The sequence below is a fragment of the Zeus faber genome (assembly GCF_960531495.2).
Source record: "Zeus faber genome assembly, chromosome: 10".
Classification (NCBI taxonomy): Eukaryota; Metazoa; Chordata; class Actinopteri; order Zeiformes; family Zeidae; genus Zeus; species Zeus faber.
In genome coordinates this window covers 24,382,205-24,405,552 of record NC_137199.1, presented here as the reverse complement: position 1 = coordinate 24,405,552, position 23,348 = coordinate 24,382,205, and the positions used below count along the sequence as shown (strand labels likewise).

The following is a 23,348-nucleotide window of genomic DNA, read 5'->3' as shown; positions in this document are numbered from 1 at the left end:
TTGGCTGAAGTGAGTTATGTTCACCTGCTTGATTGTGACAGCCATTTAACAGTAACAAATATAATTTCTAAAATGTTCTAATTCTTAATTTATTTTCTAGAGTGCTGCTTTTGTCTCTACTTTTGGTTGGAGGACATCGAGTTAATTGTAGGTGGTCTATTGGCCAACTCCAGCAGAAGCTGCAGTGGCCTCAAGTGCAGGAGCATACTCGGATGGTCCAGCAACTTGGTCAACCACCTCAGGTGCTGCAGCACCAGGTGCCCCAAAGGCCTACCAACTCACCCCAGCAGCAGCACCAGATGTTCCAGCAGCGCCTGGTGTCTGAGTGGCCTAGCCAGCAGCTTCAGGTGCCCCTGGGAACGCAGCATCAGATGTTCCGGCGGCGCCTGATGTCTGAGTGGCCTAGCCAGCAGCTTCAGGTGTCTGGGCAGTCTAGTGACCAGCACCAGGGTCCCGTGCAGCACCAGGGTCCCGTGCAGCACCAGGGTCCCGAGAAGCCTTATAACTCACCCCAGCAGCAGCAGCAGCAGCAGCGCCGGCTGCCCCAGGTGTTCCAGCAGCGCCGGCTGCCCCAGGTGTTCCAGCAGCGCCGGCTGCCCCAGGTGTTCCAGCAGCGCCGGCTGCCCCAGGTGTTCCAGCAGCGCCGGCTGCCCCAGGTGTTCCAGCAGCAGCAGCGGCCCGCCGATCCGCAGCAGCGGCCCGCCGATCCGCAGCAGCAGCAGCTGCTGCAGCAGCGGCCCGCCGATCCGCAGCAGCTGCTGCAGCAGCGGCCCGCCGATCCGCAGCAGCGGCCCGCCGATCCGCAGCAGCGGCCCGCCGATCCGCAGCAGCGGCCTGCCGATCCGCAGCAGCAGCTGCTGCAGCAGCGGCCCGCCGATCCGCAGCAGCAGCAGCAGCGGCCCGCCGATCCGCAGCAGCAGCAGCGGCCCGCCGATCCGCAGCAGCAGCTGCAGTGGCTGCAGTGGCTGCTGCAGCAGCAGCTGCAGCGGCCCGCCGATCCGCAGCTGCAGCGGCCCGCCGATCCGCAGCTGCAGCGGCCCGCCGATCCGCAGCTGCAGCGGCCCGCCGATCCGCAGCTGCAGCGGCCCGCCGATCCGCAGCTGCAGCGGCCCGCCGATCCGCAGCTGCAGCGGCCCGCCGATCCGCAGCTGCAGCGGCCCGCCGATCCGCAGCTGCAGCAGCTCGCCGATCCGCAGCAGCAGCTGCTGCAGCAGCGGCCCGCCGATCCGCAGCAGCGGCCCGCCGATCCACAGCAGCAGCTGCAGTGGCTGCAGCAGCAGCAGCGGCCCGCCGATCCGCAGCAGCAGCTGCAGTGGCTGCAGTGGCTGCAGCAGCAGCAGCGGCCCGCCGATCCGCAGCAGCAGCAGCGGCCCGCCGATCCGCAGCAGCAGCGGCCCGGCGATCCGCAGCTGCAGTGGCTCGCCGATCCGCAGCGGCCCGCCAATCCGCAGCAGCAGCGGCCCGCCGATCCACCGCAGCAGCTGCAGTGGCAGCAGCAGCAGCAGCGGCCCGCCGATCCGCAGCGGCCCGCCGATCCACCCCAGCAGCAGCGGCTGCAGCGGCCCGCCGATCCACCCCAGCAGCAGCGGCTGCAGCGGCCCGCCGATCCACCCCAGCAGCAGCGGCTGCAGCGGCCCGCCGATCCACCGCAGCAGCAGCAGCAGCGGCCCGCCGATCCACCCCAGCAGCAGCAGCAGCGGCTGCAGCGGCCCGCCGATCCACCCCAGCAGCAGCAGCAGCAGCAGCTGCAGCAGCGGCCCGCCGATCCACCCCAGCAGCAGCAGCAGCAGCAGCTGCAGCAGCGGCCCGCCGATCCACCCCAGCAGCAGCAGCAGCAGCAGCTGCAGCAGCGGCCCGCCGATCCACCCCAGCAGCAGCAGCAGCAGCTGCAGCAGCGGCCCGCCGATCCACCCCAGCAGCAGCAGCAGCAGCTGCAGCAGCGGCCCGCCGATCCACCCCAGCAGCAGCAGCAGCAGCTGCAGCAGCGGCCCACCGATCCACCCCAGCAGCAGCAGCAGCTGCAGCAGCGGCCCGCCGATCCACCCCAGCAGCAGCAGCAGCAGCAGCTGCAGCAGCGGCCCGCCGATCCACCCCAGCAGCTGCAGCAGCGGCCCGCCGATCCACCGCAGCAGCAGCGGCCCGCCGATCCACCCCAGCAGCAGCAGCAGCAGCAGCTGCAGCAGCGGCCCGCCGATCCACCCCAGCAGCAGCAGCAGCAGCAGCAGCTGCAGCAGCGGCCCGCCGATCCACCCCAGCAGCAGCAGCAGCAGCAGCAGCTGCAGCAGCGGCCCGCCGATCCACCCCAGCAGCAGCAGCAGCGGCTGCAGCGGCCCGCCGATCCACCCCAGCAGCAGCAGCGGCTGCAGCGGCCCGCCGATCCACCCCAGCAGCAGCAGCAGCTGCAGCAGCGGCCCGCCGATCCACCCCAGCAGCAGCAGCAGCAGCTGCAGCAGCGGCCCGCCGATCCACCCCAGCAGCAGCAGCAGCAGCTGCAGCAGCGGCCCGCCGATCCACCCCAGCAGCAGCAGCAGCGGCTGCAGCGGCCCGCCGATCCACCCCAGCAGCAGCAGCTGCAGCAACGGCCCGCCGATCCACCCCAGCAGCTGCAGCAGCGGCCCGCCGATCCGCCCCAGCAGCACCAGTGGGTTCAGGTGTTACAATGGCCAGGCTACCTGCTGCAGCAGCCTGGTGGCCCTACAGCAGAGAAGCAGCATAGTGACCCACCCAAAACCCCACCACAGGTGGACCACCTGGTGCCACAAGCGCGCCCTGTCTTTGACTATGAAAGTGACATAGTCTATCTTGTGCCCCAATGGCTTCAGGGGCTTGAATGGCCCATCTACACACTTCACCGGCCTGGTGGCCCCATGGAGGAGGAGCAGCCTGGTGGCCCCATGGAGGAGGAACGGCCTAGTGACCCACCCAAAACCCTACCACAGGTAGAGCACCTGCTGCCACAAGTGCTCCCTGTCTTTGACCATGAAAGTGGCATAGTCTATCATGTGCCCCAGTGGTTTCAGGGGCTCGACTGGCCTGTCTACACACTTCACCAGCCCGGCGGCCCCACGGAGGAGGAGCAGCCTAGTGACCCACCCAAAATCCTGCCACAAGTGGACCACCAGCTGCCGCAAGTGCTCCCTGTCTTTGACCATGAAAGTGGCATAGTCTATCATGTGCCTTTAAATTGGTAAGATCTTTTTCCTGAACCTTTGACAAATATCTTTGTGGCTTTAAAAGTTATGTGACTGTCAATTTTTTTTCCTTCAACGATTACCATGCTTAAAGAAACTTAGTGTACAACCCATGGACCAAGTGATAATGAGATTCAGATACATCAGAGGGTATGACAGTTGAGTGTGCTAACCTCATTTGTTTTTCCTTAGGCCATATGTTGCAGATCCCTCAACCTGAACTGACTTAAAACAATGTACAACTGAAAATAAATCCTTCAGTTTTACCCTCCGACTTTCATTATCCAACCTCCTTTTAGTGCTGTGAATTGACAAGGATCTAATTCACTAAGATTGGTACACAACCCTGGTCGCTCAATCTCCAGGAAGGAATAACGCCGCTGCAGTGATGTTGATACACTGATTAGTCACCTACAGCAGTGTTGCCAGGTGCCAAAAACAAATAATAGTGTACAAAGCATTAAATCACCATATAATTATATTTTACATCTGGCAACACTGGTCACCCGTCTCTGAAGTTTATAACCGTTGTATTTGGGGTTTTAGTTGCGTAGTCCTACAAACCTCATGCAGTTTATCAAAGGCTCCCATGTGTCTGCATGTTCCTGTTACTCAAAGTACAAGGAAACCTCTCTTGTCTTAATAAGTAAGGCTTTTATCCTTCTGTATTGTAACAGCTGGGTAAAGGATGCACTGTATGTAGCGCCAATGTGCTACATACATTATTGCTTTATTTAAAATGATCTGACAAGGCAACACACAAATTGTTTAAATGGCAAAGTAAAAATGAGCTGCTGAGGCGAAGGCCTTGGGCTGGTCCCTCTTCTCAACTGCCCGTACTGGTCGGCAAAAAACCCTGCAGGTTTTACTTCAGGTCTCTTATGAAATTACTCAGTTCGTCTCTGACTTGGATGACTCGGAAGGCGGTCTCAAGATTCAAGCACTTGATTCCGAAAATAACGTTTCTCAAAAGAAACCATATGCTACAGTGAAGCCACTTAATGAGTCCCTCTAATGCAAAATACATGCAGACAAACCATCACTGTAATGGAAAAATGAACTTCCATCTGGAGATGGAATCCAGTCACGTGTTTAAATTTGTTTTAAGTGAACAGCAATCTGAGTAGTTCTACTGAACATCCGCTCCATGATTTTGGCACAAAGATGTAAATAAGGGCCCACTATCAGTCTCAGAGGATCAATCCACAGAGAAGAGCTTTGAGGTGCAGGTCTGCCATCATGTGGTGAACATCACAAGGTGCACATTTTGTTGCTCTTTTGGCCTTGCCTCAATATTTAGCTGTTTGTGAAGTTGCAGTGGACATACAGCTGCTGTTTGTGAAGCTAAGCTGTACTCTCAAACCAAAGAAAATACACTTCAAATACTCTTGATTTTAAAGATGCTGCCATACTAGCTTAGTGGGGACCTTTGTGCACATTTACTTCTTTGGAGCAGTGGTCCAAAGTGTAGGATGGCTCCAGTCTTTCTGTCTTTATGCTGGTTGCTGCTGTTGGACCATCAGCTGGGCTCTGGAGGTATAGTATTATCCAGTTTATTCTTGATTCTGCCGTTTATTGGCATCAAATGTCCCGTACCAGCTATTTGAACATAGAGCTGGTGACTGTTTCCCATGGGTCATTTCTAGCCCCGACCCCAGGCCCGGTGTTCCTGTCTGGCCAGGCAGCGGACAGTGTCCTGCGGAGACAGAAACGCCACAACTCCGGAGTGTTTGAGGAGTTCATGGAAGGAAACCTGGAGAGAGAGTGTCTGGAGGAGATGTGCGACCTGGAGGAGGCCAGGGAGGTGTTTGAGAATGACGACAAGACTGTGCGTTAGTGTTTATTCTTTGTGTATAAACGCACGGTGTTGTGATCGCCGTTCACATCGCAGAAATGTGAGGCTTTTACTCTTTGTATTTCAGATGGAGTTCTGGGCACGGTATGTAGGTAAGAGTGAGTTTAATCATTCACTTGTGGTAAAACAAATGGAAAATGGCACAAGTGAGTCAGTGTGTGTGTGTGTGTGTGTGTGGGGCATTAGTGGAAAGTAACAGTACAAGTACTTTGCTGCTCTACTTAAGTGCAATTTTCAAGTATCTGTACTTATATATTATTATATTCAGTTTACATTTCTAACACCTACCTTACTTTTTATCTGGATTAATACTTATGTAACTGATGATTTAGGATTACTCATCAATGATTCATTATGTCCAGATTTCTGTGAATTACTATAATAGCGAGAACAGAGAGACTGAGACTGAGTTTTTTCCCGCAAGCCATTAGAATTGTCAATGCTGACCTCATCAGGGGTCCTCACTGAGCCACACACACAGGCTCCACTACCTTACTGTACTATATGTAGCATACTGTACCGCATACTGTCACTGTTCAGGGTTGTTCGTGATGTATTGCTGCGCCGTACTGTTGTATACTGTGCTGTATTATCCCAAACACTACCTCACTTTATTCACATGCACCTTTAATTCACATGCCACTTTAATGCACATATCTGTATATACATAATTGCTTATTCCATATACATAAGCATATTCCCTCTATCTATTCCATTTTATTTTATTGTATTTTATTTTATTCTATATAGTTTTATTCTATAAGTATTCAACTTACTGTATTACGTTTTAGGAGTCGGTTAGTTGGTCTATTAGAAAGAAATTTTTCCTAGGACATATTGTGTGTTATCACCGGGTGCGTTGCATTACATTTCACTGCATATATGTTTGAAAGTGTGTGACGAATAAACCTCTTGAATCTAATTGCGGCGCCGCCCCTTGCGGCCGCCTGCGCGAGCGCCTCATGTCGGTTACGCACGTTTTGGTATCTTTAGAGCTTATTGTGCGTAATCACCGGGTGTCATGACATTTCACTGCATATATTTATGTCCGTATGTACTGTATATGTATGTGACAAATAACCTCTTGAATGTTGAACTACCATTTATTTGAAAAATGTATTCAGGATCTGCAGATAAAAAGCTACAGTCGCACTCCATACCATATTATAGGCTCTGTTTTACAGGGCACTTAATGACAAGTACCTTTACTTTAAGTACATTAAAGTGCACTCCTTTTTTAACACTTAGTACTTAAAAGTACACTTTTCTTCGTCTGAGTATTTCTTCTCCACTGCGCTTCCTGACATATCGTGTGTGTGTGTGTGTGTGTGTGTGTGTGTGTGTGTGTGTGTGTGTGTGTGTCTTCAGATGGGGACCAGTGTATCTCAAACCCATGTCAGAACCAGGGGACGTGTAAAGATCACCACGGATCATACACCTGCACGTGTGTCCCCGGCTCCACCGGCAGGAACTGTGAGATCGGTGAGAGGAATGGGCAAATCTGGTGAAACATGGAGGATTTAAACTATGACATTTACTGTATACAGTCTCCAGCAATGAGGGAGGTCTTGGATATTTTCGGCCTTTTCTGGCAACTAAGATGATTGAAAATACTCCAGCCAATTGGGGACCGTTTGTGACTTGGTTATTTCGGAGGAAACGTTACGTAGAAACCGAATAGCCCATTTTTTTGTTGTTTTTGACACAATTTATAAAGACTTCGGGATATTTTTAATCCTCTGCAGAATAGCGGATTAATTGTACACACTCAGTGATAAGCCATCCCAAAAATTTGAAAATTAAGTCAAATGGTGTGTGCAGTGGAAGCAGATCTGCCTGCATTTTCACTTAGAAACACATGCACAAATATGAGGATTTGTTTGGACACCGCTGAGTGTTCGACATGGTATACACAACACACCACATAACATGGTGAACTGGTATGGCAGATAAAGCAAAAAGCATGTAATAGATAGGGTGACCTTGTTTTTTTTTTTTTTTTTTTCCCCTATTATGCAGTAAATGATATACAATTTAGATAAGAATGGATTTCCTTCCTCAGTGACGTCCAGACGGTGTGATTTAAACAACGGAGGCTGCACACACTTCTGTGAACCGCTGGCAACCTTCGGGGCGACGTGCTCCTGCGCTGACGGATACAGGCTTGCGCCGGACGGGATGGACTGCGAGCCAAGTTGTAGGAAATCCAGTTTATGGCATTAGCAGGGTACCACTTATTCATCTACTGGGGCTAAAATAAGTATCTGTATGTCATTACGTGCCTCTCACTTTTACAGCTGAATTCGCTTGCGGCAGAGACATATTGACGCCGGTGATCAGCGGACTGTCCACGAGGTCTCTACTTGCCAATGAAACTACAATCGCGGAAAACGAGACCTCACCGAGGGACAACAGCACCGCGGCCTCTCCCGTCACATCTCCAGCCGGCACCACAGCGCCGCCTCTGCGCCAAAACGACCTCTTAGCAGCCAGTTTACAGACGCGCCTGTGGGCGCGCGGGGACATCGACGGCCTGACAAAGCACAACATCAAAGATCTAAAACGTATCGTTGGAGGGCAAGATGTCATTCCTGGAGAGATCCCGTGGCAGGTAAAGAACACAGTGAAAGTATCGTATTCTCGGTCCTGTAAGTTTCTTCATATGAGTGAGTTTTTTTTTTTTTGCTCCTTCCTTCCACTGCACACATCTATCCTCTTCCTTTGACCAGGTCGCTTTGATCGCCCGTCCCAGCGGCCATTTTTTCTGTGGAGGTTCGATTCTCAGCCCGCTGTGGGTCATCACCGCCGCCCACTGCCTGGTGGAAGGACAGGGCTCCTTCTTCATCAGAGTAGGTGAGAATCAATGAGACTCATGTAAATGACCCCAAACCTCACTTAAGGCAGCCTGGGTACAAATGAGGTGTAGATCAGTGACGACAGTGCTCCATTCACCCACAGGGGACTACAACATCAACACTAGAGAGGACACTGAGCAGAACCTGGAGGTGCTGACGGAGTACGTCCACCCTCGCTACGACGCCGCCCTCAGCCTGTACAACCACGACATCGCCCTCCTGCGTCTCCAGAACCCCATCAACTTCTCCTCCACGGCGCGCCCCATCTGCCTGGGCCCCAAGGCCTTCATCGAGGCCCTGGTGAAGGAGGCCTCCCCGGCCACGGTCAGCGGCTGGGGCCGGACGCGCTTCCAGGGCGCCACCGCGAGCACCTTGCAGAAGGTGGAGGTGCCCTTCACGGAGCGCACAGAGTGCAAGGACAGCAGCAGCGCCCGGATCACGCGCTACATGTTCTGCGCCGGGTACAGCGACGTGGCCAAGGACTCGTGCCAGGGGGACAGCGGGGGTCCCCACACAAACCGTTTCCACGGCACCTGGTTCCTGACGGGCATCGTGAGCTGGGGGGAGGAATGTGCCAAGGAAGGGAAGTATGGGGTTTACACCCGGCTGTCCCACTACAACCGATGGATACGCCACGTGTTGGGGACGACCCATCACAAGGCGGAAGAACCCAACGTGGATGAACCCGATGCTTAACAAAGGATATTAAAAGTATTCAAATCAAATATATGAAGATAAAACCACAGTGGAAATCTGCAGCCTGGGAAAAAAAATCATTCCTTACCAGCTGTTGTTTGACAATTAGAACACTTAAATAAAACCAATGGTATACATGCATTTCTCATTTGTTTTAAATTATAACTCGATATGTCACGGTTGAGTTGGGGTGTTTCCTATAGGGCTAGGAGAACTGGAAATTGCCAAACTCCAAAATGCACCAAAAAAACCCTCTCTCCCTCTGAGGCATGTAATGTAAGAGGGATTCAAGAAACACAACACGGGGAAAAAAACATCACTGCCACCTGCTGGCATAGAACTAGACAGACCTGTAATAATTAATAATACGGATATGAAGACCATGTAGATAAAAGCTAGTTGATGCTGGACAGAACCAACTAAAAAGGAAAACAGCATATTTTATCACACATTTTAGGCTCAATGGGAAATATTTCAGCCACAGGAAATCCAGCATCCAGGCAACGTGACTTTCATTGCATTCAAATTTTAATGATACTAGCTCTTGTGCTTAGTCAAGTATTAGTTTTAAATGTTAAATTAAAATATTCAAGAATGGAAAACACTTTCATGTGATGAAATCAAACCCTGTAACTATTTCAATAAATACTTTATTTATACATGATATGCTGGACAAACATGAGCCACCCGAGAACAGAGCTTCAACTTAAACTTTCGGAACGTGCCCGATTTCATGTTTCCATGCTTTTTTTTTAATTTATTTTTTTTAATGCAGAAACATTCGGCAACAAGCAAACAAGGTTTGTCAGGGTACACACACACACACGTTTCAAGCAATCATTTCTCTGCATAAAGGTAAATTCAGTGCAAAATCTGCAGCATTTTTTGGGGGGTTGAAGTTTACCCCTAACAAAAACATCCAACCGTGTCATATAAATCCCTCTCCACACCCCCCAAAACCCCCTTTGAGCGAGTCGGGGGAGCCGATGCATCACGGTGCAGTTAAGCGCAGTGCCTGTAACTGCATGGAAACATCATTTCGGCGGGCCTCGGCAGATACCTCACACTGTGAAGAGACATGACAGCAAAAGAAATAAATAGACAACAACCGGGTGTGCGGTGCAGTGCGGCTCCCAGTAGTTCGCAGGCTCATTTCCACTTCAAACGCCGAATATCAAAGACGGGCCGCCGACTGGGGGCTTGATTTGATGTGGTAAATCCAGTAAGTCCGTAATCAATATTTAATTAAGCGTTCGACACACTGGGTATATTTCATGTTTGCAGTATGATCCCTTTTAGTGTGTGTGTGTGTGTGGGGGGGGGGGGGGGGGGTATGATGCTGACTATGGCCCTCTTTAGATTGTTTCCTCTTCTCCTTTACACCACGGTTAACCCCCCCCACACGCACACACACACACACACAGTATAGCTGTGACTGACAGCCAGAACCCAAAAGGGAGCAGCTGGGTTCCTGCCTGGTGCTCTGAGCCTCCCAAAATCCCTTCAAGACGCGCACAGACAAACACACGCACAGTCCTAAAAAATCTCCATCATCATCTGAGACCGCGGCTAAGATTACAATCGCTGACACGTCAACCAGGGGGACCACGTCTCACCTCGTCTTCACCGCTGACACAGAACATATCCGAGTGGGGGCGCCACCAAAACGCCCAAACAAACGGCAACAAACCCCGACGGCGCAGGGGGCGGTACAGTACGGTGCGCTCTTGGGTCTGCAACCGGAGAGGAGCTCGGCATGAGTGAGGACAAGTCCCCAACCCACGTCCTACACCAGGAGACCACACGCTGGTATAAAAAGGCATTATGGCACGGCACGATTTGGCATTCAAACTCTCAGAGTACGGAGGAAAAAGTAGATGCCATGAGGAAAAACTTGTAAGAGAACAATGGAAAACACCAACCAACCACACGAATGAACGAATACAAATGTTTAAAAAAAGAATGTTACTGCGTATGTACGTCATGTACATATTTCAGGTTAAGCCTTGGTTGTAACCATATGACACATGTACACATGCCCCGCCCACACGCCCACGTACGCACACACACACACACACACACACACACACACACACACACACACACACGTCTCAATTGGAAGAATAATTGATTGCATTTGTCTTCTGTCTCAGACTCTACAATGAGTAGGGTCCAACATCAACATTCATTTTAGCGTCACAACAGATGACGTACGAATCCAGATGAAGCTGCTGATTGTCCACGAGGGCTATTAGCCTTCAGTTCACAAAGTTCAGTCTGTGCCATTATGTGCTGGTGCCACGTTCCACTGTCCGTACATTGTCCAAACACATTCGATGAGAACGTGAGGGCGAAAAAAATAATAATACTTTTCATCCTGAAGATTGTCAACTTAAGTGAGTTGAAGGAAAGTTGATCCCTGGACTCTTTACGTCGCCAAATGGTTCAACAGATTTGAGGAGAGCCGACATCAGAAGCACAAATCTCGTCGCTTTTTCCATTCACGGGATGGCGAATGGCTCCATGTGCGCTCCGTGGGATGATTATCAGCTCCACGCTCTGTGCTTTATCCTTCTCCTACGGTGAGCTGAGCTTCCTCGCCTTGAGGTTGCCGGGGCCTACGAGGGGGAATAGAGGCACTTTACAAACGTAAACATGAGCGATAATGCGCCAGCCGCTGAAACGCGTTCGTGTGTGTGACGCTTCTTTTACCCCCGAGTCTGGAGGAGCTCCCTTGACTGCTCCCACCCAAAACCAAGTGGAGGCTGGCGGACGGAACCAGACCCTCCTGGCGCCAGCTCAAGTTTTTCACCAGCCTCAAGGGTTAGGAATCGTAGTGGAAAAGGATAACATTTTAATAGAAAAACATATTCTACATACGATTCAATCCTCTCAATTTTGTTTGTCAATCAACAGGAAAATCTTTTATTTAATTTTTTACTCCCATTTTGAACAAAAAACTGAATTTCTGATCGACCAATTGTGGAGTGGGTCAAGGCTCGGTTTCTTGACATTTGGATCAGGTTATGTCTGCTGAAGCAATGTTTGCTCACAGGCCGGGGACTCACCACAGGCCTTGGCCGTTGCCATGCTGCAGCTGGATGATGTCCCCGCATCTAATAGAAATGGAGTCTGGTCCGTTCCTGGGACAGTCAGCCAGAGCCCTGTATCTGCCAGGAGACTGGCATGAATTTAAGAAGCCCAGTAAATCGACAATTATAAAAAAAAAATAAGCATAAACTGGATCAAGCACCCTTGAGCCCTTGAGACATACAAAACACATCCACATCATGCCTTTTTTTCTACACTTGCTATATGTGACCTTTAATCTATGGGGTAGTACAAATAATACATTCTGTTTATCACTATAAGCAAAAATACATAGTGTGAACTGATAAGATTTTTTTTTTCAAAATTTTTATATAATTTCCAGCTCTTCTAAATATCTGGTGTTTCTCAGGTTAACGAACTCTTATCTCACCGGCTGTGTGAGGACTCCCTCTTCGGTGTCTGACAGGTTGGCGTGGTCCAGGCCTGCAGACCAACACTCCTCCAAACCCTCACAGAGGTCGACCGAGTGAGGGGCGCCGGGCCAGCCTGCCAGACACAACACACACACACACACACACACACACACACACACACACACACACACACACACACACACACACACACACACACACACACACACACACACACACACACACACACACAAAATAAAATTCCAACTCTTAAAGTGTATGGAACGGTGTTAAAAAGGGTATTTTCAGAAAGACTGTGGAAGAATGACACAGATGAAAGAGCAAAATTAAACACTTCTATTATACATACACAACGACGTAATACATTAAGGTGTAAACGCACACATGCTGCTCCGTGACAAGATACATCTGAACTGCTGAGGGAGACAGTTTTATTTTGCAACAACTGTGCGTGTCAGGAACAATTATTAAATGAACTCATCTTCATTAATCTTCACAAGCCATGAGGCAGGCTCAAAGTATCTGGTTATGGATGAATTTAGAATAACAGACTGTCTGCATATATGTTGTACTCACTCCTACGGTTCAGCTGGTGTTGATGGGAGCGCGGCTGGGGGTCTGGACTGCTCCGCCCCGACTCCGTGTCCTCGGAGCTCACTGACGCCCTCTGCTGTTTGCTAACGGAATGAAAAAACACAACAAAAAACACAAACGAGGCTCGGTGCACAGCTCCAGACACTCAACGCACTGTACAAACCCCCCCACACACACTCAGGACGGAGCTCGACCACAGCCACACAGATGGGGATCAGCCGAGAAATTACACCAATTCAAGGATGGAACACACAATGCTGATCCCAGATCTGTGTTCATGAGCAGCTCTGACCCACAGCATCCAACATCCACCAGCCAGACAGGCTGGGTGGAGCACGGAGCAGCCGCGCGCACGCTCCTCTGCAGCAGCTGGACAGTGGTGTTGACGGCTGGTCGACAGAATATTGGTAGATGTCAGCGGACGGCAAGATCCGGCCTCGGTTTGTCAAGATCCACATTTAAAGAGAATATTAAGCTTCTTTCCAAAAGGTTTGGATGAAATATTACATTATTTGAAGGACCATATCGGTGTAAAATTGAGTTTTATCCAATTAAGTTTTTTATTTTTCATGACATCATATTGATCATTTTCCTGATGACAGCTTTTTTTAAAACGTTGATATTCTCTCCATTTTCTGCAAAATTCTAATGACATGCTGAGAAAGCCACCTTAATTTAATTTCCAGGCCCCATAGAAAATCACTGTTACTTACCAACTTACTAACTTACTAACTTGTTAATTACTAACATGTTTTTTTTTTCTTTTGTAAATTAAGTTACGTAATTTGGCCATATTTTGTTTTTTGCATAAAACAAAATTAAGTAACTTTGACAAAAAATGTCATTGGCAGGTCATTAGCAGTGGGGCCAGATGCTAACTTTAAGGCAGGTTTCTCACCATATTGTTCGAATTTTTCCAAAACCCAAAAACTAGAGACAATTTGACACCGGTACGGTCCTTAAGAACTTCTTAGCGTTTAATTAGATCTTAAAAAAGCGAGCCCCATCCCAAAAAACAAATGGATATGAAAAAAAGAAATAGAGAATACCATGGAATCAAACCGTGTCATTGCATCATAGTATTTTGTTCTGGCATTGATATTGCATCACATGACAAATAACAAACGTCAGATGCAGAGATGACTGCATTCACTCATGATACCGTGTCAGAGTATCAAGAGCTGCAGAAACACGTTCCTCTTGATGTGACTGATGAAGGGTGTGTGACTGACAACATTGGAGTCGGTGCGGCGCCAGAATGGAGATTATAAAAACGGGGGTGCAGATGACGGTCAGTACGCAAACACAGCAGCCCAGGTTTTTTTTTTTTGGGGGGGGGGGCTCCCAAGCCAGGCCAAGATGGGGCCATGCCGGGGAGAGGCGGGCTGAGTTTACCACTGAGCATCGGGGCGGGGGTCAGTGGCGCTGGGGGAGGCGGCTGGGGCATGGCTGGGGCCGGTGCCGGGGACTTCGGGGGCAGGGGCTCCGGGACCGGAGGCACACAAAGACGTCGGCCGACAGCGAGACAAAGTCCAGCCCCGGCAGACAGCCCCGAGGCAGGACTCTGGAGGGCCGCACGCCCCTGCAGGGGAGGGACGAGGGACGAGGGGAGATAGGCAACCAGACACCAGAGGAGGGGGAGGAGCCCGGGACCTCACTACCGGCATGCACACATCCGCTATCAAGGCTCCTTCGGGTGATGAAGCGAATCTACCGGAAATTACACAAATAACAGCTGTACCGGTCAAGATGTGTCTGTGTTGGTAAGTGCGCGCGCGTTCGCGTGTTTTTATCTAACCACGGACGCCGTAACCAGCTTCGCGTCTGCAGGCACTGACCTCTCGGGAAGCGGGGGAGAAAGCTGCATGGGTTCCATCAGTTGGCCGTGTTGATACGCCTCGTCTATAAGTCGGAGGGGGGAAAAAAAGAAAAAATTGTTTTTGTCAAATTCATGTTATCGTCTCAGTTTGTTCAAAATCTGATTTGGGCGGCAGTGAAAGTCAAGACCTTTCAGCAGTTTCTGTTGGTTGGTGAGGATTCTACGCAGCTCATTAAGCCAGGTCATCTTCACTTCCACGGTAGGAGCCTGGGAAAGGATGGGAAGAGCACAAAAACAGATGGTGAATTGTTGGCTTTTGAGCTTGCAAATTGTCTTTTTGTTTGTTTCTCATTCCAAAGGCATCTTTTTGCTTCATTATGAATATAATGGCACATTTAATGGTCCAACCATAGATTGGTGGACAGACCTAGCAGTACAATAGTCACTGAATCAGGACCATAAATACTACCAATCCGAAGATCCAAAATAATGCTATAAATGTTATAAAATCATTCGGTGGGTCTTTGCACTGCGACCTTCAGACCTTCAAGTACAGCATTTGCGGTATAAAGAGATGAGTGATCTAAATGAACGAAAGGAAAATGTTGTGCTATGGATGTGACCTCACCTGAATAACGTACACCTCCTCTCTGCCGCTGTACCAGATTTCAAATTTCTTCACATCCCCCTTCACATTTTCTGTGATTCCCACTGCAGTCATCTGCCGAGACGTACCGTGGTGACGCGCGCGCGCACGCACGCACGCACGCACGCACGCACGCACGCACACACACACACACACACACACAGCATTAAGAAAACAATAAACACAGAGGAAAACAAATACGCACATCAAACAATACTCTCTTGCATCACGAAAAAATAAACATCTGTCTTGTCAGAACACACGCTTGTAAACACACGCACACACACCTCCTCTGCGCGCCTGTTTCCTCCCCAAAACCTCAATAATAAATCAAGCGTCTGCAACGCCCCCGCCGACACGGGACACAACAAAGCCCGTCATTTTTTGCGCATCCAGACGCGGACGCAGACCCAAGCCCCCCCCGCCCCCCACTTTGGGACCCGGACCCCCACCTTGAGACAGTGCTTGAAGCTGTAGCACGGCGCCTTGTCGCCGCCCTCCGCGCTCTCCTCCCTGCGCTTGCAGAACAGCAGCGCCCTCTCGTAGAGGAACAGGTGCCGCTGCATGGGCTTGAAGCGGGCCAGCTCCTTCATGCGCGTGGGGCCTCGCTTGTGGCTGATCCACACGCTGAAGGAGCCCTGCATCAGCACGCGGCCCAGATCGCACAGCTCCCCCTGGGGAACAGCACGAGGACACACCCCAGGACCAGCTTATCCTTTTTGAATATTGTTTTAGATCATGACTTGATAGAGGGAATATGTTTTCCTTCATGAATTATGCATTAGAAAAATTTGGAAGCGTTCACAGGATTGACCAGCAAGGGGGAAAATGGTTGTACGGGGCTGGGACATGCTGGACACGAGGCAAACTAGGAAAACACATCTTAAAATAAAAACAAAAAGACCAGTTCTGCTTTTACCAATTCTATCATATATATATATTTTTTATGAGTTAATAAAGTGGAAAATGGGTAAAAAAAAGTGAGCCTAACGAGGCTTTGTGAGCTAATATTCTGAAATGTCATGAAATGTCACTTTGCTGAACGTTTTGGGGGTGTGAATAATCTGGAAATACAGAAACAAATTTAACAATGTCAAGATGTGGACTTTTGGAATTATTTTCATCAACGGTAGTAAACCACGGTGTCCTACAACTGGGCATAATTTCAAATATTAAAGGTGTTTTTACCTCATTAAGCTACATTCAATTTCTACTAATATGACATAAATAACCATATCTGCTCAAAATCCAATCTTTATCAAATTACACACCACAAAATGAAGTTGTCTAATTTCATCATGATATGATATCCCAGCAAGATAACACCTCAAATGATCATCCGGTGATGGCAAACAGGGTCTACTGTACCTCGTAGCCTGTGATTGCGATCTGATGCATGGAGTCGTTTACTGATTTGAGGAGATCCAGCATGGCCGCCAGCGCCCCCTCCAGGTCAGACGTACCTTCACAGCCTGCACTGTATTTGAGTAACTCCTTGATTTGAAAAAGTAAAAATAAACAAACTATATTTTTCATGGATCATTCATTTAGATTCCTATTGCGAGTTACAAAGGCAAAGCATATTATGAATTTACAGTATGTATATGTACTTGTGTGTGTGTGTGTGTGTGTGTGTGTGTGTGTGTGTGTGTGTGTGTGTGTGTGTGTGTGTGTGTGTGTGTGTGTGTGTGTGTGTGTGTGTGTGTGTGTGCGTGCGTGCGTGGGTGTGTAGGTGCGTGCGTGCGTGTGTGTGTAACATGTAGGTTTGGATGGAAGTCTTGGGGTTTCTTGTAGCGTTGGTGCATGCCCATATCACACCTTCAGAAGGAGCTGGTATTTGGTGAGGCGTTGGACGGGTTTCAACAGATATGAGTCCAAGCGCAGTTTGTGCTCCAGCTTCTTTTGACACTCCTAGCCAAGAGAGGGAGGGAAAACGCCAAAAACCAACCATCACAGCTTGCAAATGGAAAATTAATTGCAAAGGACATCCCTTAAATTCACTACATGTGTGAAAAAAGGCCTTTATCATTAAAAGATCTGCCATCTTTGTGAGGGTATATCATTTACTATAGAAAAAACACAAAGGAATGAAAATCAGCTGTTTTAAAATACTTAATGATGGAGGTACAATCGTGACAAACAATAGTGAAATGTGAAAATGTGAAAGTAAAGCAATAGCAAAAAAAACCAACCTGGAAGAAGTCGCAGTCTGAGAACTGTCGCCATAGAGCCTCAGATCGGGGCTTATTTTGACAGTAGCATTCATACATCTGTAAACTCTCTTTCTAACAAGATAAAAGATAGTACGTATGTTATGTACTAAACGTCTAAATGATCTGAGAAAAAAAACAAACAAAAACAAAAAACATACTTTATCAAAATCAAAAGGCACCATCTCACCCGCTCCAGAAAACAAGCTCCCACCCCCTCCGGAGTTTCCAGGCAGCCTTCAAGGTCCTGGAGAAACACCCTGGATTCACCACAAAAAAATAAATAAATAAATAAATAAAAGGTCAAAGGCCAAGATTCAAGTTAAATAGACAAATCAATGAAACGCTGTCTTGCCACGGCGGGGCGGGCCCCGTGCCGCCGATTTCCTGGCTCAGCCTGTTACTCAGACTCGTGTTACCGTAACTGGCACTCAGCTCCCGTTAGGAGCGTGTTGTCGTCTCGACTCATCAGACTGAGCAGTTTAGCTCAGCGGGAAGTCAGGCGGGCGAGAACACAAACACGAGTAAACTCTACCAGACAAAGTGGGATTGCTGTGAGAAATAGTAGTAGTACACAGAGAACAGAAGTCGGCGACGGCAGGGAGGGAATGGTGGTTTTGTCATTTCCACGGCAGTAGAGCGGCTTACACGTCCATAAAAAGGTTCATAAAGCGATAAAAAAGTGGCAGGAACGTGGTGAGAAATCACAATAACCGATTGTGTTCATTATCGCAATGTGGGTTTCGGTGTGCGACTCCAGTGCGTCCTTGCCTGCTGTGGAAGTTGTAGATCTCGGGCATGTTTCCGAAGAGGATGTCCTTCTTGCTCCGGAGCAGCGGGGGCAGCAGGCCCGACAGGGACGGGTTGTCCATCTCCGCTCGGTAACCCTGTCATGTTCAGCCACGACAGGATATAGTCATTTATTAGAGCTGCAGGCGGGACAGGGAGGGCACCCACACTCACACTGGTGTTGGATATGGGTCCCATAGCAAAGAAAAGGTTCATCAGTTCTAATGACCTCAAAGTTAAACTGTCCAAATTCACGCTTGTTTGGTAAAAGTAATTAATCAGACCGGCACTTTGTCCTTGGCTGAACCTAAAATGATTATGGCCCATAATCATGGGCAGTGGCTCAGGAGGTAGAGCGGGTCGCCTATTAATCGCAACATTTCCGGTTCGATCACGGCTCCTCCCGGTAGCGGGCTGATGTGTCCTTGAGCAACGCACTTCACCCCCTAATTGCTCCCCGGGCGCCGCTACATGGCAGCCCACTGCTCCTAGATACGTCACTTACTAGGATGGTAAAATGCAAAGAGAAATGCATTTCGTTGCCTCAGTACTTGTACTCTGTGCAATGACAATTAGATGAAACTAATTTAATGGAATCGCTACCGGCAGTGAAAAAGTGACATTGGTGGAAAAAAAAGGGAAAAAGGAAAATTTCTCACCAGTAGCACAGACAACATCTCTTCCACATAGATCCTCTCCGTCTCTATGAGCTCCCTCATGACATGACTGTAACACACACACACACACACACACACACACACACACACACACACACACACACACACACAGAGTTTAAATGACGGGCAGCCAGGGGGCGTCATTAGAACCGAACAAAGGGAATCAGAAAGTGAACGGTATCCGTGAGGAGTGACAGATGGGGGATAAACACGGCGGCTCCTCACCGCTTGAGGAGGTGGGGGCTGTCCTCGCCCTCCAGGCTGTAGGACACGCAGCTCCGGTTCTCATGGTAGTCGTGCATCACCTCGATCTGCGCCCAAAACACAACGCCGATTCCCCGTTTGGAGGAAAAACCCGCACGGTTAATGACAATATCCCCAGGTGACTATGACATTCCAACCGTCGATACAGTATTCGTAGGCCCCACCTTTCGAGAGTTGGGACTTTTCCGGGACGTCCTCTTCCCGGGCAGCGACAGGTCAAAGGTGAACTTCAATCCATCACCTGTAGAGAAGCGGAGCCGTCCGCAGGAGATCAGATCGGATGAGGCACGGTAGAAACAGTGAGACGAGCTTTGATGGGGCGACCTTCAGCTCCATCTCAGGGGCGGAGGCTCATTCATAAACCAGACCCCCGCACATAAAAGAGAATTTTCTCCTCCCAGGTTACGTGCACAGATGAAAGGCCGACGGCCTCGACAGGATTAATTTGCACCCACCACTGCACTGTTTGGATCTGGTTCCAGGTGATAAATTGTGCGTTTATGTCGTCTTTCGGAATTGAAGATGGCGCTGCCCCAGCGTCTGTTCCACCACACAGTGCATACATGGTCTACTGTATGTGTGTGAATGTATAAGAATCATCTCAATCAAAGCTCAAATGTTTCCCTTCATCTCCACCACCCGCCTTGGATGGCCATTCCCCCGTGCATTGGGGGGCATGACGATTAGTTGGGGGGGTCTGGGGAAAGTTCGTAATCAATTGCACTCATTATTACTCTCATTTCCCCAGTGTCTAATCACAGAACATTGCACGCTGGCAGAGAACCAAACAAAAGAACAGACGACTATCATTTCCTTTAAATAGGAAGGTTATTGTACACACCGACAGGCAAAATGATGAAGGCCTCAAACACAGGGCGGAACACACAGATGCGCACCCCATAATACACACAGCGGGTCCCACATATCACACTCGCGTTAATTGAATACAGCACAGCCCGCTTTCTGTGGCCTCCCCCAGGGTCCGGAGGGGATGAAAGCTCCTTTAATGTATATGAATCACATATGGCTGGAGCACAGCAAGCGCTAATAGGCGGTGGGACGGAGGGACGGGGGGACGGGGAGGGGTGTCCCAGTGGACTGATTAAAGCAGCTCCTCGGCCTCCTTTGCAAAGGTAAGCAGATAAGCACAGGTTCGATAACGGGAACACCTTGGGCCATTCCACTGGAACGCTGTGATGTGGAAATGTGGCCGCGGAGCCGGTGGGGGTCTTCGGGGGACGGCGACGTGACGAGTATGCCGGGTCTCAGAAACGGCGGACCCAGATGGAGGTGTGCCGTCGGACGCGGAATTCTGGCCGAGCGATGCAAGAAAGGCGTGCCGGCCACTAACTAGGCCGTCTAATTAAAGGCTCACAGAGGCTCACGGCTTGTGATACTGTAAAAAGAGATGACTGTGTGGAATGGTTTTGGTTTTTTTTCTCTCTGGGTGCCTGTTCGGGTCATGCCATGATTAAGTGTTAAGGCCTGTTTTGAATCACACTTCGACGTCTATCTGTTTTTAGCTTTTTATATCTATGCCTTTATTCGTCTTTGGTTCAATCTGGTGTCTTATGCCTTATGTAAAGGACTTTGAATTGTCCTCGTGTGGGAAATGTATGCTTTGCGGGACATTTGTGTTATTTGCATCTCTTATTCTGTTATTTGTTAAACTGTTGGGCTGACATGTCCTTTCTGCTGTCTTTTAAGGAAAGGAGCTGAAAGAGGAATTGAACCAACGAAAAGGAGACAAGGAGCCTGAAAAGCTGGAAACTGCAAATTCCCTCTCCCTATTCTGATAGACATAGTGCTACGAAGAACACAAAGGGGCATCTCTTACCTATTCAGCAAACTTCCCACAAGAACCTCAAAGACTTTATTATTATGATTATCATCATCATCATCATTATTATTATTTATATTATTATTATTATTTATTATTATTAATATTATAGACTTGTTATTTTTTTGTCATCATTGGTCTTCAACTGACTTTTGAAGAAATAACTCAAAACAATAACATAATGTGAAAAATGGCAAGTTGTTAGAGTCTTCCGAACTTTTCCGAACTAAATATTGTCGCTTGAGCTGTGTGTGTGTCCGCTATTCCGCTATAGATGTGTGTTTTACCGTGTTTCGGGGAGAAGAGGGGGGACTTGGAGCGTGGGGGGTTCTCGGGTCTGGGAGCCACCAGTTGGACCGGACGGACGTGTTTATCCGCCAGCTTCCTCAGACACGCCTGTCTGTTCTGGATCATCTGCTGCACCGCTCCATGCTTTTCAAATGTCTTCCCCATCTGAGCCTGATTACCAGAAAAAAATATAATAATAGGAGGTGGGGGGGGTTTATTAAGATTCTCAGCTTGCTATTACATTAATTTTGATCAAAGCCCTCTGAGGCTGAATCACCGGCGATCCCACGTTTAATCCGACAGTTACGCTTCTGCTTCTCGTTTTTTGTTTTTTTTTCCCCGTGTTCTTCCTGGTAGCTGACCTGTAGTTGTGGCGTGATGATGGCCTCGTACTCCATCACCAGGAGGTCCAGCCCCGAGCTCAGCATGGACGGCGCCCCCTCAAGGAACTTCTCAATGTCCCTCAAAGAGGCCTGCGCCCCCTCCTTGGACTGGAACCTATCCACCAGCTGGTTGGCCAACAGGTAGGCCCCGTCATCACACCAAGCTTGGGCCTGGAGGCACACAATATACACTAAGTGAATCTTGAATGGGTGTTTTTATAACTTTTTTCACTGTGTGTGTGTGTGTGTGTGTGCGTGTGTGTTGCTATTACCTGTCCGAGACACAGGAGCAGCTGGTGTGTGTGTGCCAGGCGCGCTTGCTTGGCTTTCAGAGCGGCGCTGAGCGTGTCACAGTGGTGGCGCAGTTCGTTGCAGCGCTGCACGATGAGCGCCATGGCGTAATGGTGACTCGCTGCGAGCTGATGCCCGTGGAGGATGACGATCTGAGCACGAGCCATCACCTCCTGAAGGCGAGGAAAACATTTGTTCATCAGGAGTCCGTGTGTGGTGGAGACCTCAGGGAGAACAGTTCCTTTCTTACAAAAAGCCATCTTGACATCTGCTTACTACTGTATAGTTGGGGAGATAACAGAAACTAGGATCGAAAAAGTCATTATTGGACATTACAGTATCTAACGGTGCTAACATCTTGATGGTTAAATTTGATAATTAACCTCTTGATGGACCCCTGGGGGTCCCCGGACCCCAAGGGGAGAGCCGCGCAATTTAGAGAGCCACCGATCTTTCACAAATTCATCTCATGTCATGTGAGTTCCAGTGATATTTGAGTCTACCAGGAAGCGCTGACCTGTGCGTGTGAATCCAGACTCTCCAGGTCTCTGAGAGCCTGTTCGGCCTGAGCCACGGTGTCTGGTGAGCCGGACACATCCCTCTCCTGAGCCAGCAAGCGGCCCAGGCACGACTCCAACTATCGCACAGTCACATACAAACACACAAATATATACACAGGTGAGCATGGAAACAGACGGGGGAAAGCTGAATGTCAAAGAGGCTCTCACCTCTCGGAAGCTCTGCTCGTATTTGAGTAGCTGTAGATACTGAAGGAGTTTGAGATGATGCTTCTCAAAGAAGCCGTCGAAGGCAGACTCCATGTCTCTCAGCTGAGCAAGGAGCCTAAAGAGCCACAGGAATATTCTAGTGATGTGGGGCGTAGAGCTGGGAAGTCTTAGCTCCTTTTGTTCCTATTGGTTGGTGCCATGTTTTTATGGTGATACTTTAAAAGCAATGCACCACAGGGCTTAATTCCTGAAACAGTAATCTACCTCCTACATCCCCCCAGGGGGGTACATGGCGGTCCGAAATAGGATGCACAAAAACATCTGTAATATTAAACATTGTTCGTTTTACATAGCATAGGAGGTCATATATTTTACTGTTGATATAATGTGCAATATGACAGGCATGACATGAAAACAGGCACAACTGACCTATATTACAAATGTAATCTATTTTATTTTTATTTTTTTTATGTTTTAAACTGCAATCAATATACAGTACATATTTGATATGTCCATTGAGTGTTTCGTTTGTTTGTTGTTTTCATTACTTATATTGTAATATCTGATCATCATCTGATCACACTGATTGCTGATTCAGTGTGACAACAGTGCAATGCCCTGAAGAAGGTTGTTTTTGCTGCTCGGCCTGGACTATAGTCTTGTCTTTCTTCATGTGTCATTATGAATCAGCCTTTAGTTGGACTTCTGTTCTTTTTTCATTTGTTTTTGTTCACGATACA

General features: G+C 49.0%; 2 protein-coding genes across 2 annotated transcripts in view; one reads left to right on the top strand and one right to left on the bottom strand.

Annotated features, from left to right (window-relative positions):
• Positions 1 to 212: 212 nt before the first annotated feature.
• On the top strand, positions 213 to 8,597 carry f9a (coagulation factor IXa; the record flags this gene model as incomplete). The annotated part of the gene is made up of 10 exons (XM_080008219.1): positions 213 to 656; positions 2,823 to 2,939; positions 3,021 to 3,156; positions 4,838 to 5,019; positions 5,114 to 5,138; positions 6,415 to 6,528; positions 7,109 to 7,243; positions 7,344 to 7,657; positions 7,776 to 7,899; positions 8,005 to 8,597. 10 exons carry the CDS (start codon positions 213 to 215, stop codon positions 8,595 to 8,597), a joined length of 2,184 nt encoding a protein of 727 aa, XP_079864345.1.
• A 2,577-nt stretch (positions 8,598 to 11,174) lies between these two features.
• mcf2a (MCF.2 cell line derived transforming sequence a) overlaps positions 11,175 to 23,348 on the bottom strand; it is a gene marked incomplete at both ends in the record, with an annotated part of 29,031 nt that continues 16,857 nt past the window's right edge. The window contains 22 exons of the mRNA XM_080008557.1: positions 11,175 to 11,215; positions 11,310 to 11,413; positions 11,666 to 11,778; positions 12,079 to 12,194; positions 12,656 to 12,756; positions 14,512 to 14,575; positions 14,681 to 14,759; positions 15,121 to 15,213; positions 15,591 to 15,812; positions 16,507 to 16,632; positions 16,957 to 17,049; positions 17,331 to 17,423; positions 17,539 to 17,608; positions 18,120 to 18,235; positions 18,797 to 18,863; positions 19,040 to 19,125; positions 19,243 to 19,319; positions 21,206 to 21,377; positions 21,569 to 21,760; positions 21,862 to 22,053; positions 22,398 to 22,517; positions 22,609 to 22,723. Of these exons, the coding sequence (XP_079864683.1) occupies positions 11,175 to 11,215; positions 11,310 to 11,413; positions 11,666 to 11,778; positions 12,079 to 12,194; positions 12,656 to 12,756; positions 14,512 to 14,575; positions 14,681 to 14,759; positions 15,121 to 15,213; positions 15,591 to 15,812; positions 16,507 to 16,632; positions 16,957 to 17,049; positions 17,331 to 17,423; positions 17,539 to 17,608; positions 18,120 to 18,235; positions 18,797 to 18,863; positions 19,040 to 19,125; positions 19,243 to 19,319; positions 21,206 to 21,377; positions 21,569 to 21,760; positions 21,862 to 22,053; positions 22,398 to 22,517; positions 22,609 to 22,723 (2,452 nt within the window). The remainder of the gene's footprint in view (positions 11,216 to 11,309; positions 11,414 to 11,665; positions 11,779 to 12,078; positions 12,195 to 12,655; positions 12,757 to 14,511; positions 14,576 to 14,680; positions 14,760 to 15,120; positions 15,214 to 15,590; positions 15,813 to 16,506; positions 16,633 to 16,956; positions 17,050 to 17,330; positions 17,424 to 17,538; positions 17,609 to 18,119; positions 18,236 to 18,796; positions 18,864 to 19,039; positions 19,126 to 19,242; positions 19,320 to 21,205; positions 21,378 to 21,568; positions 21,761 to 21,861; positions 22,054 to 22,397; positions 22,518 to 22,608; positions 22,724 to 23,348) is intronic.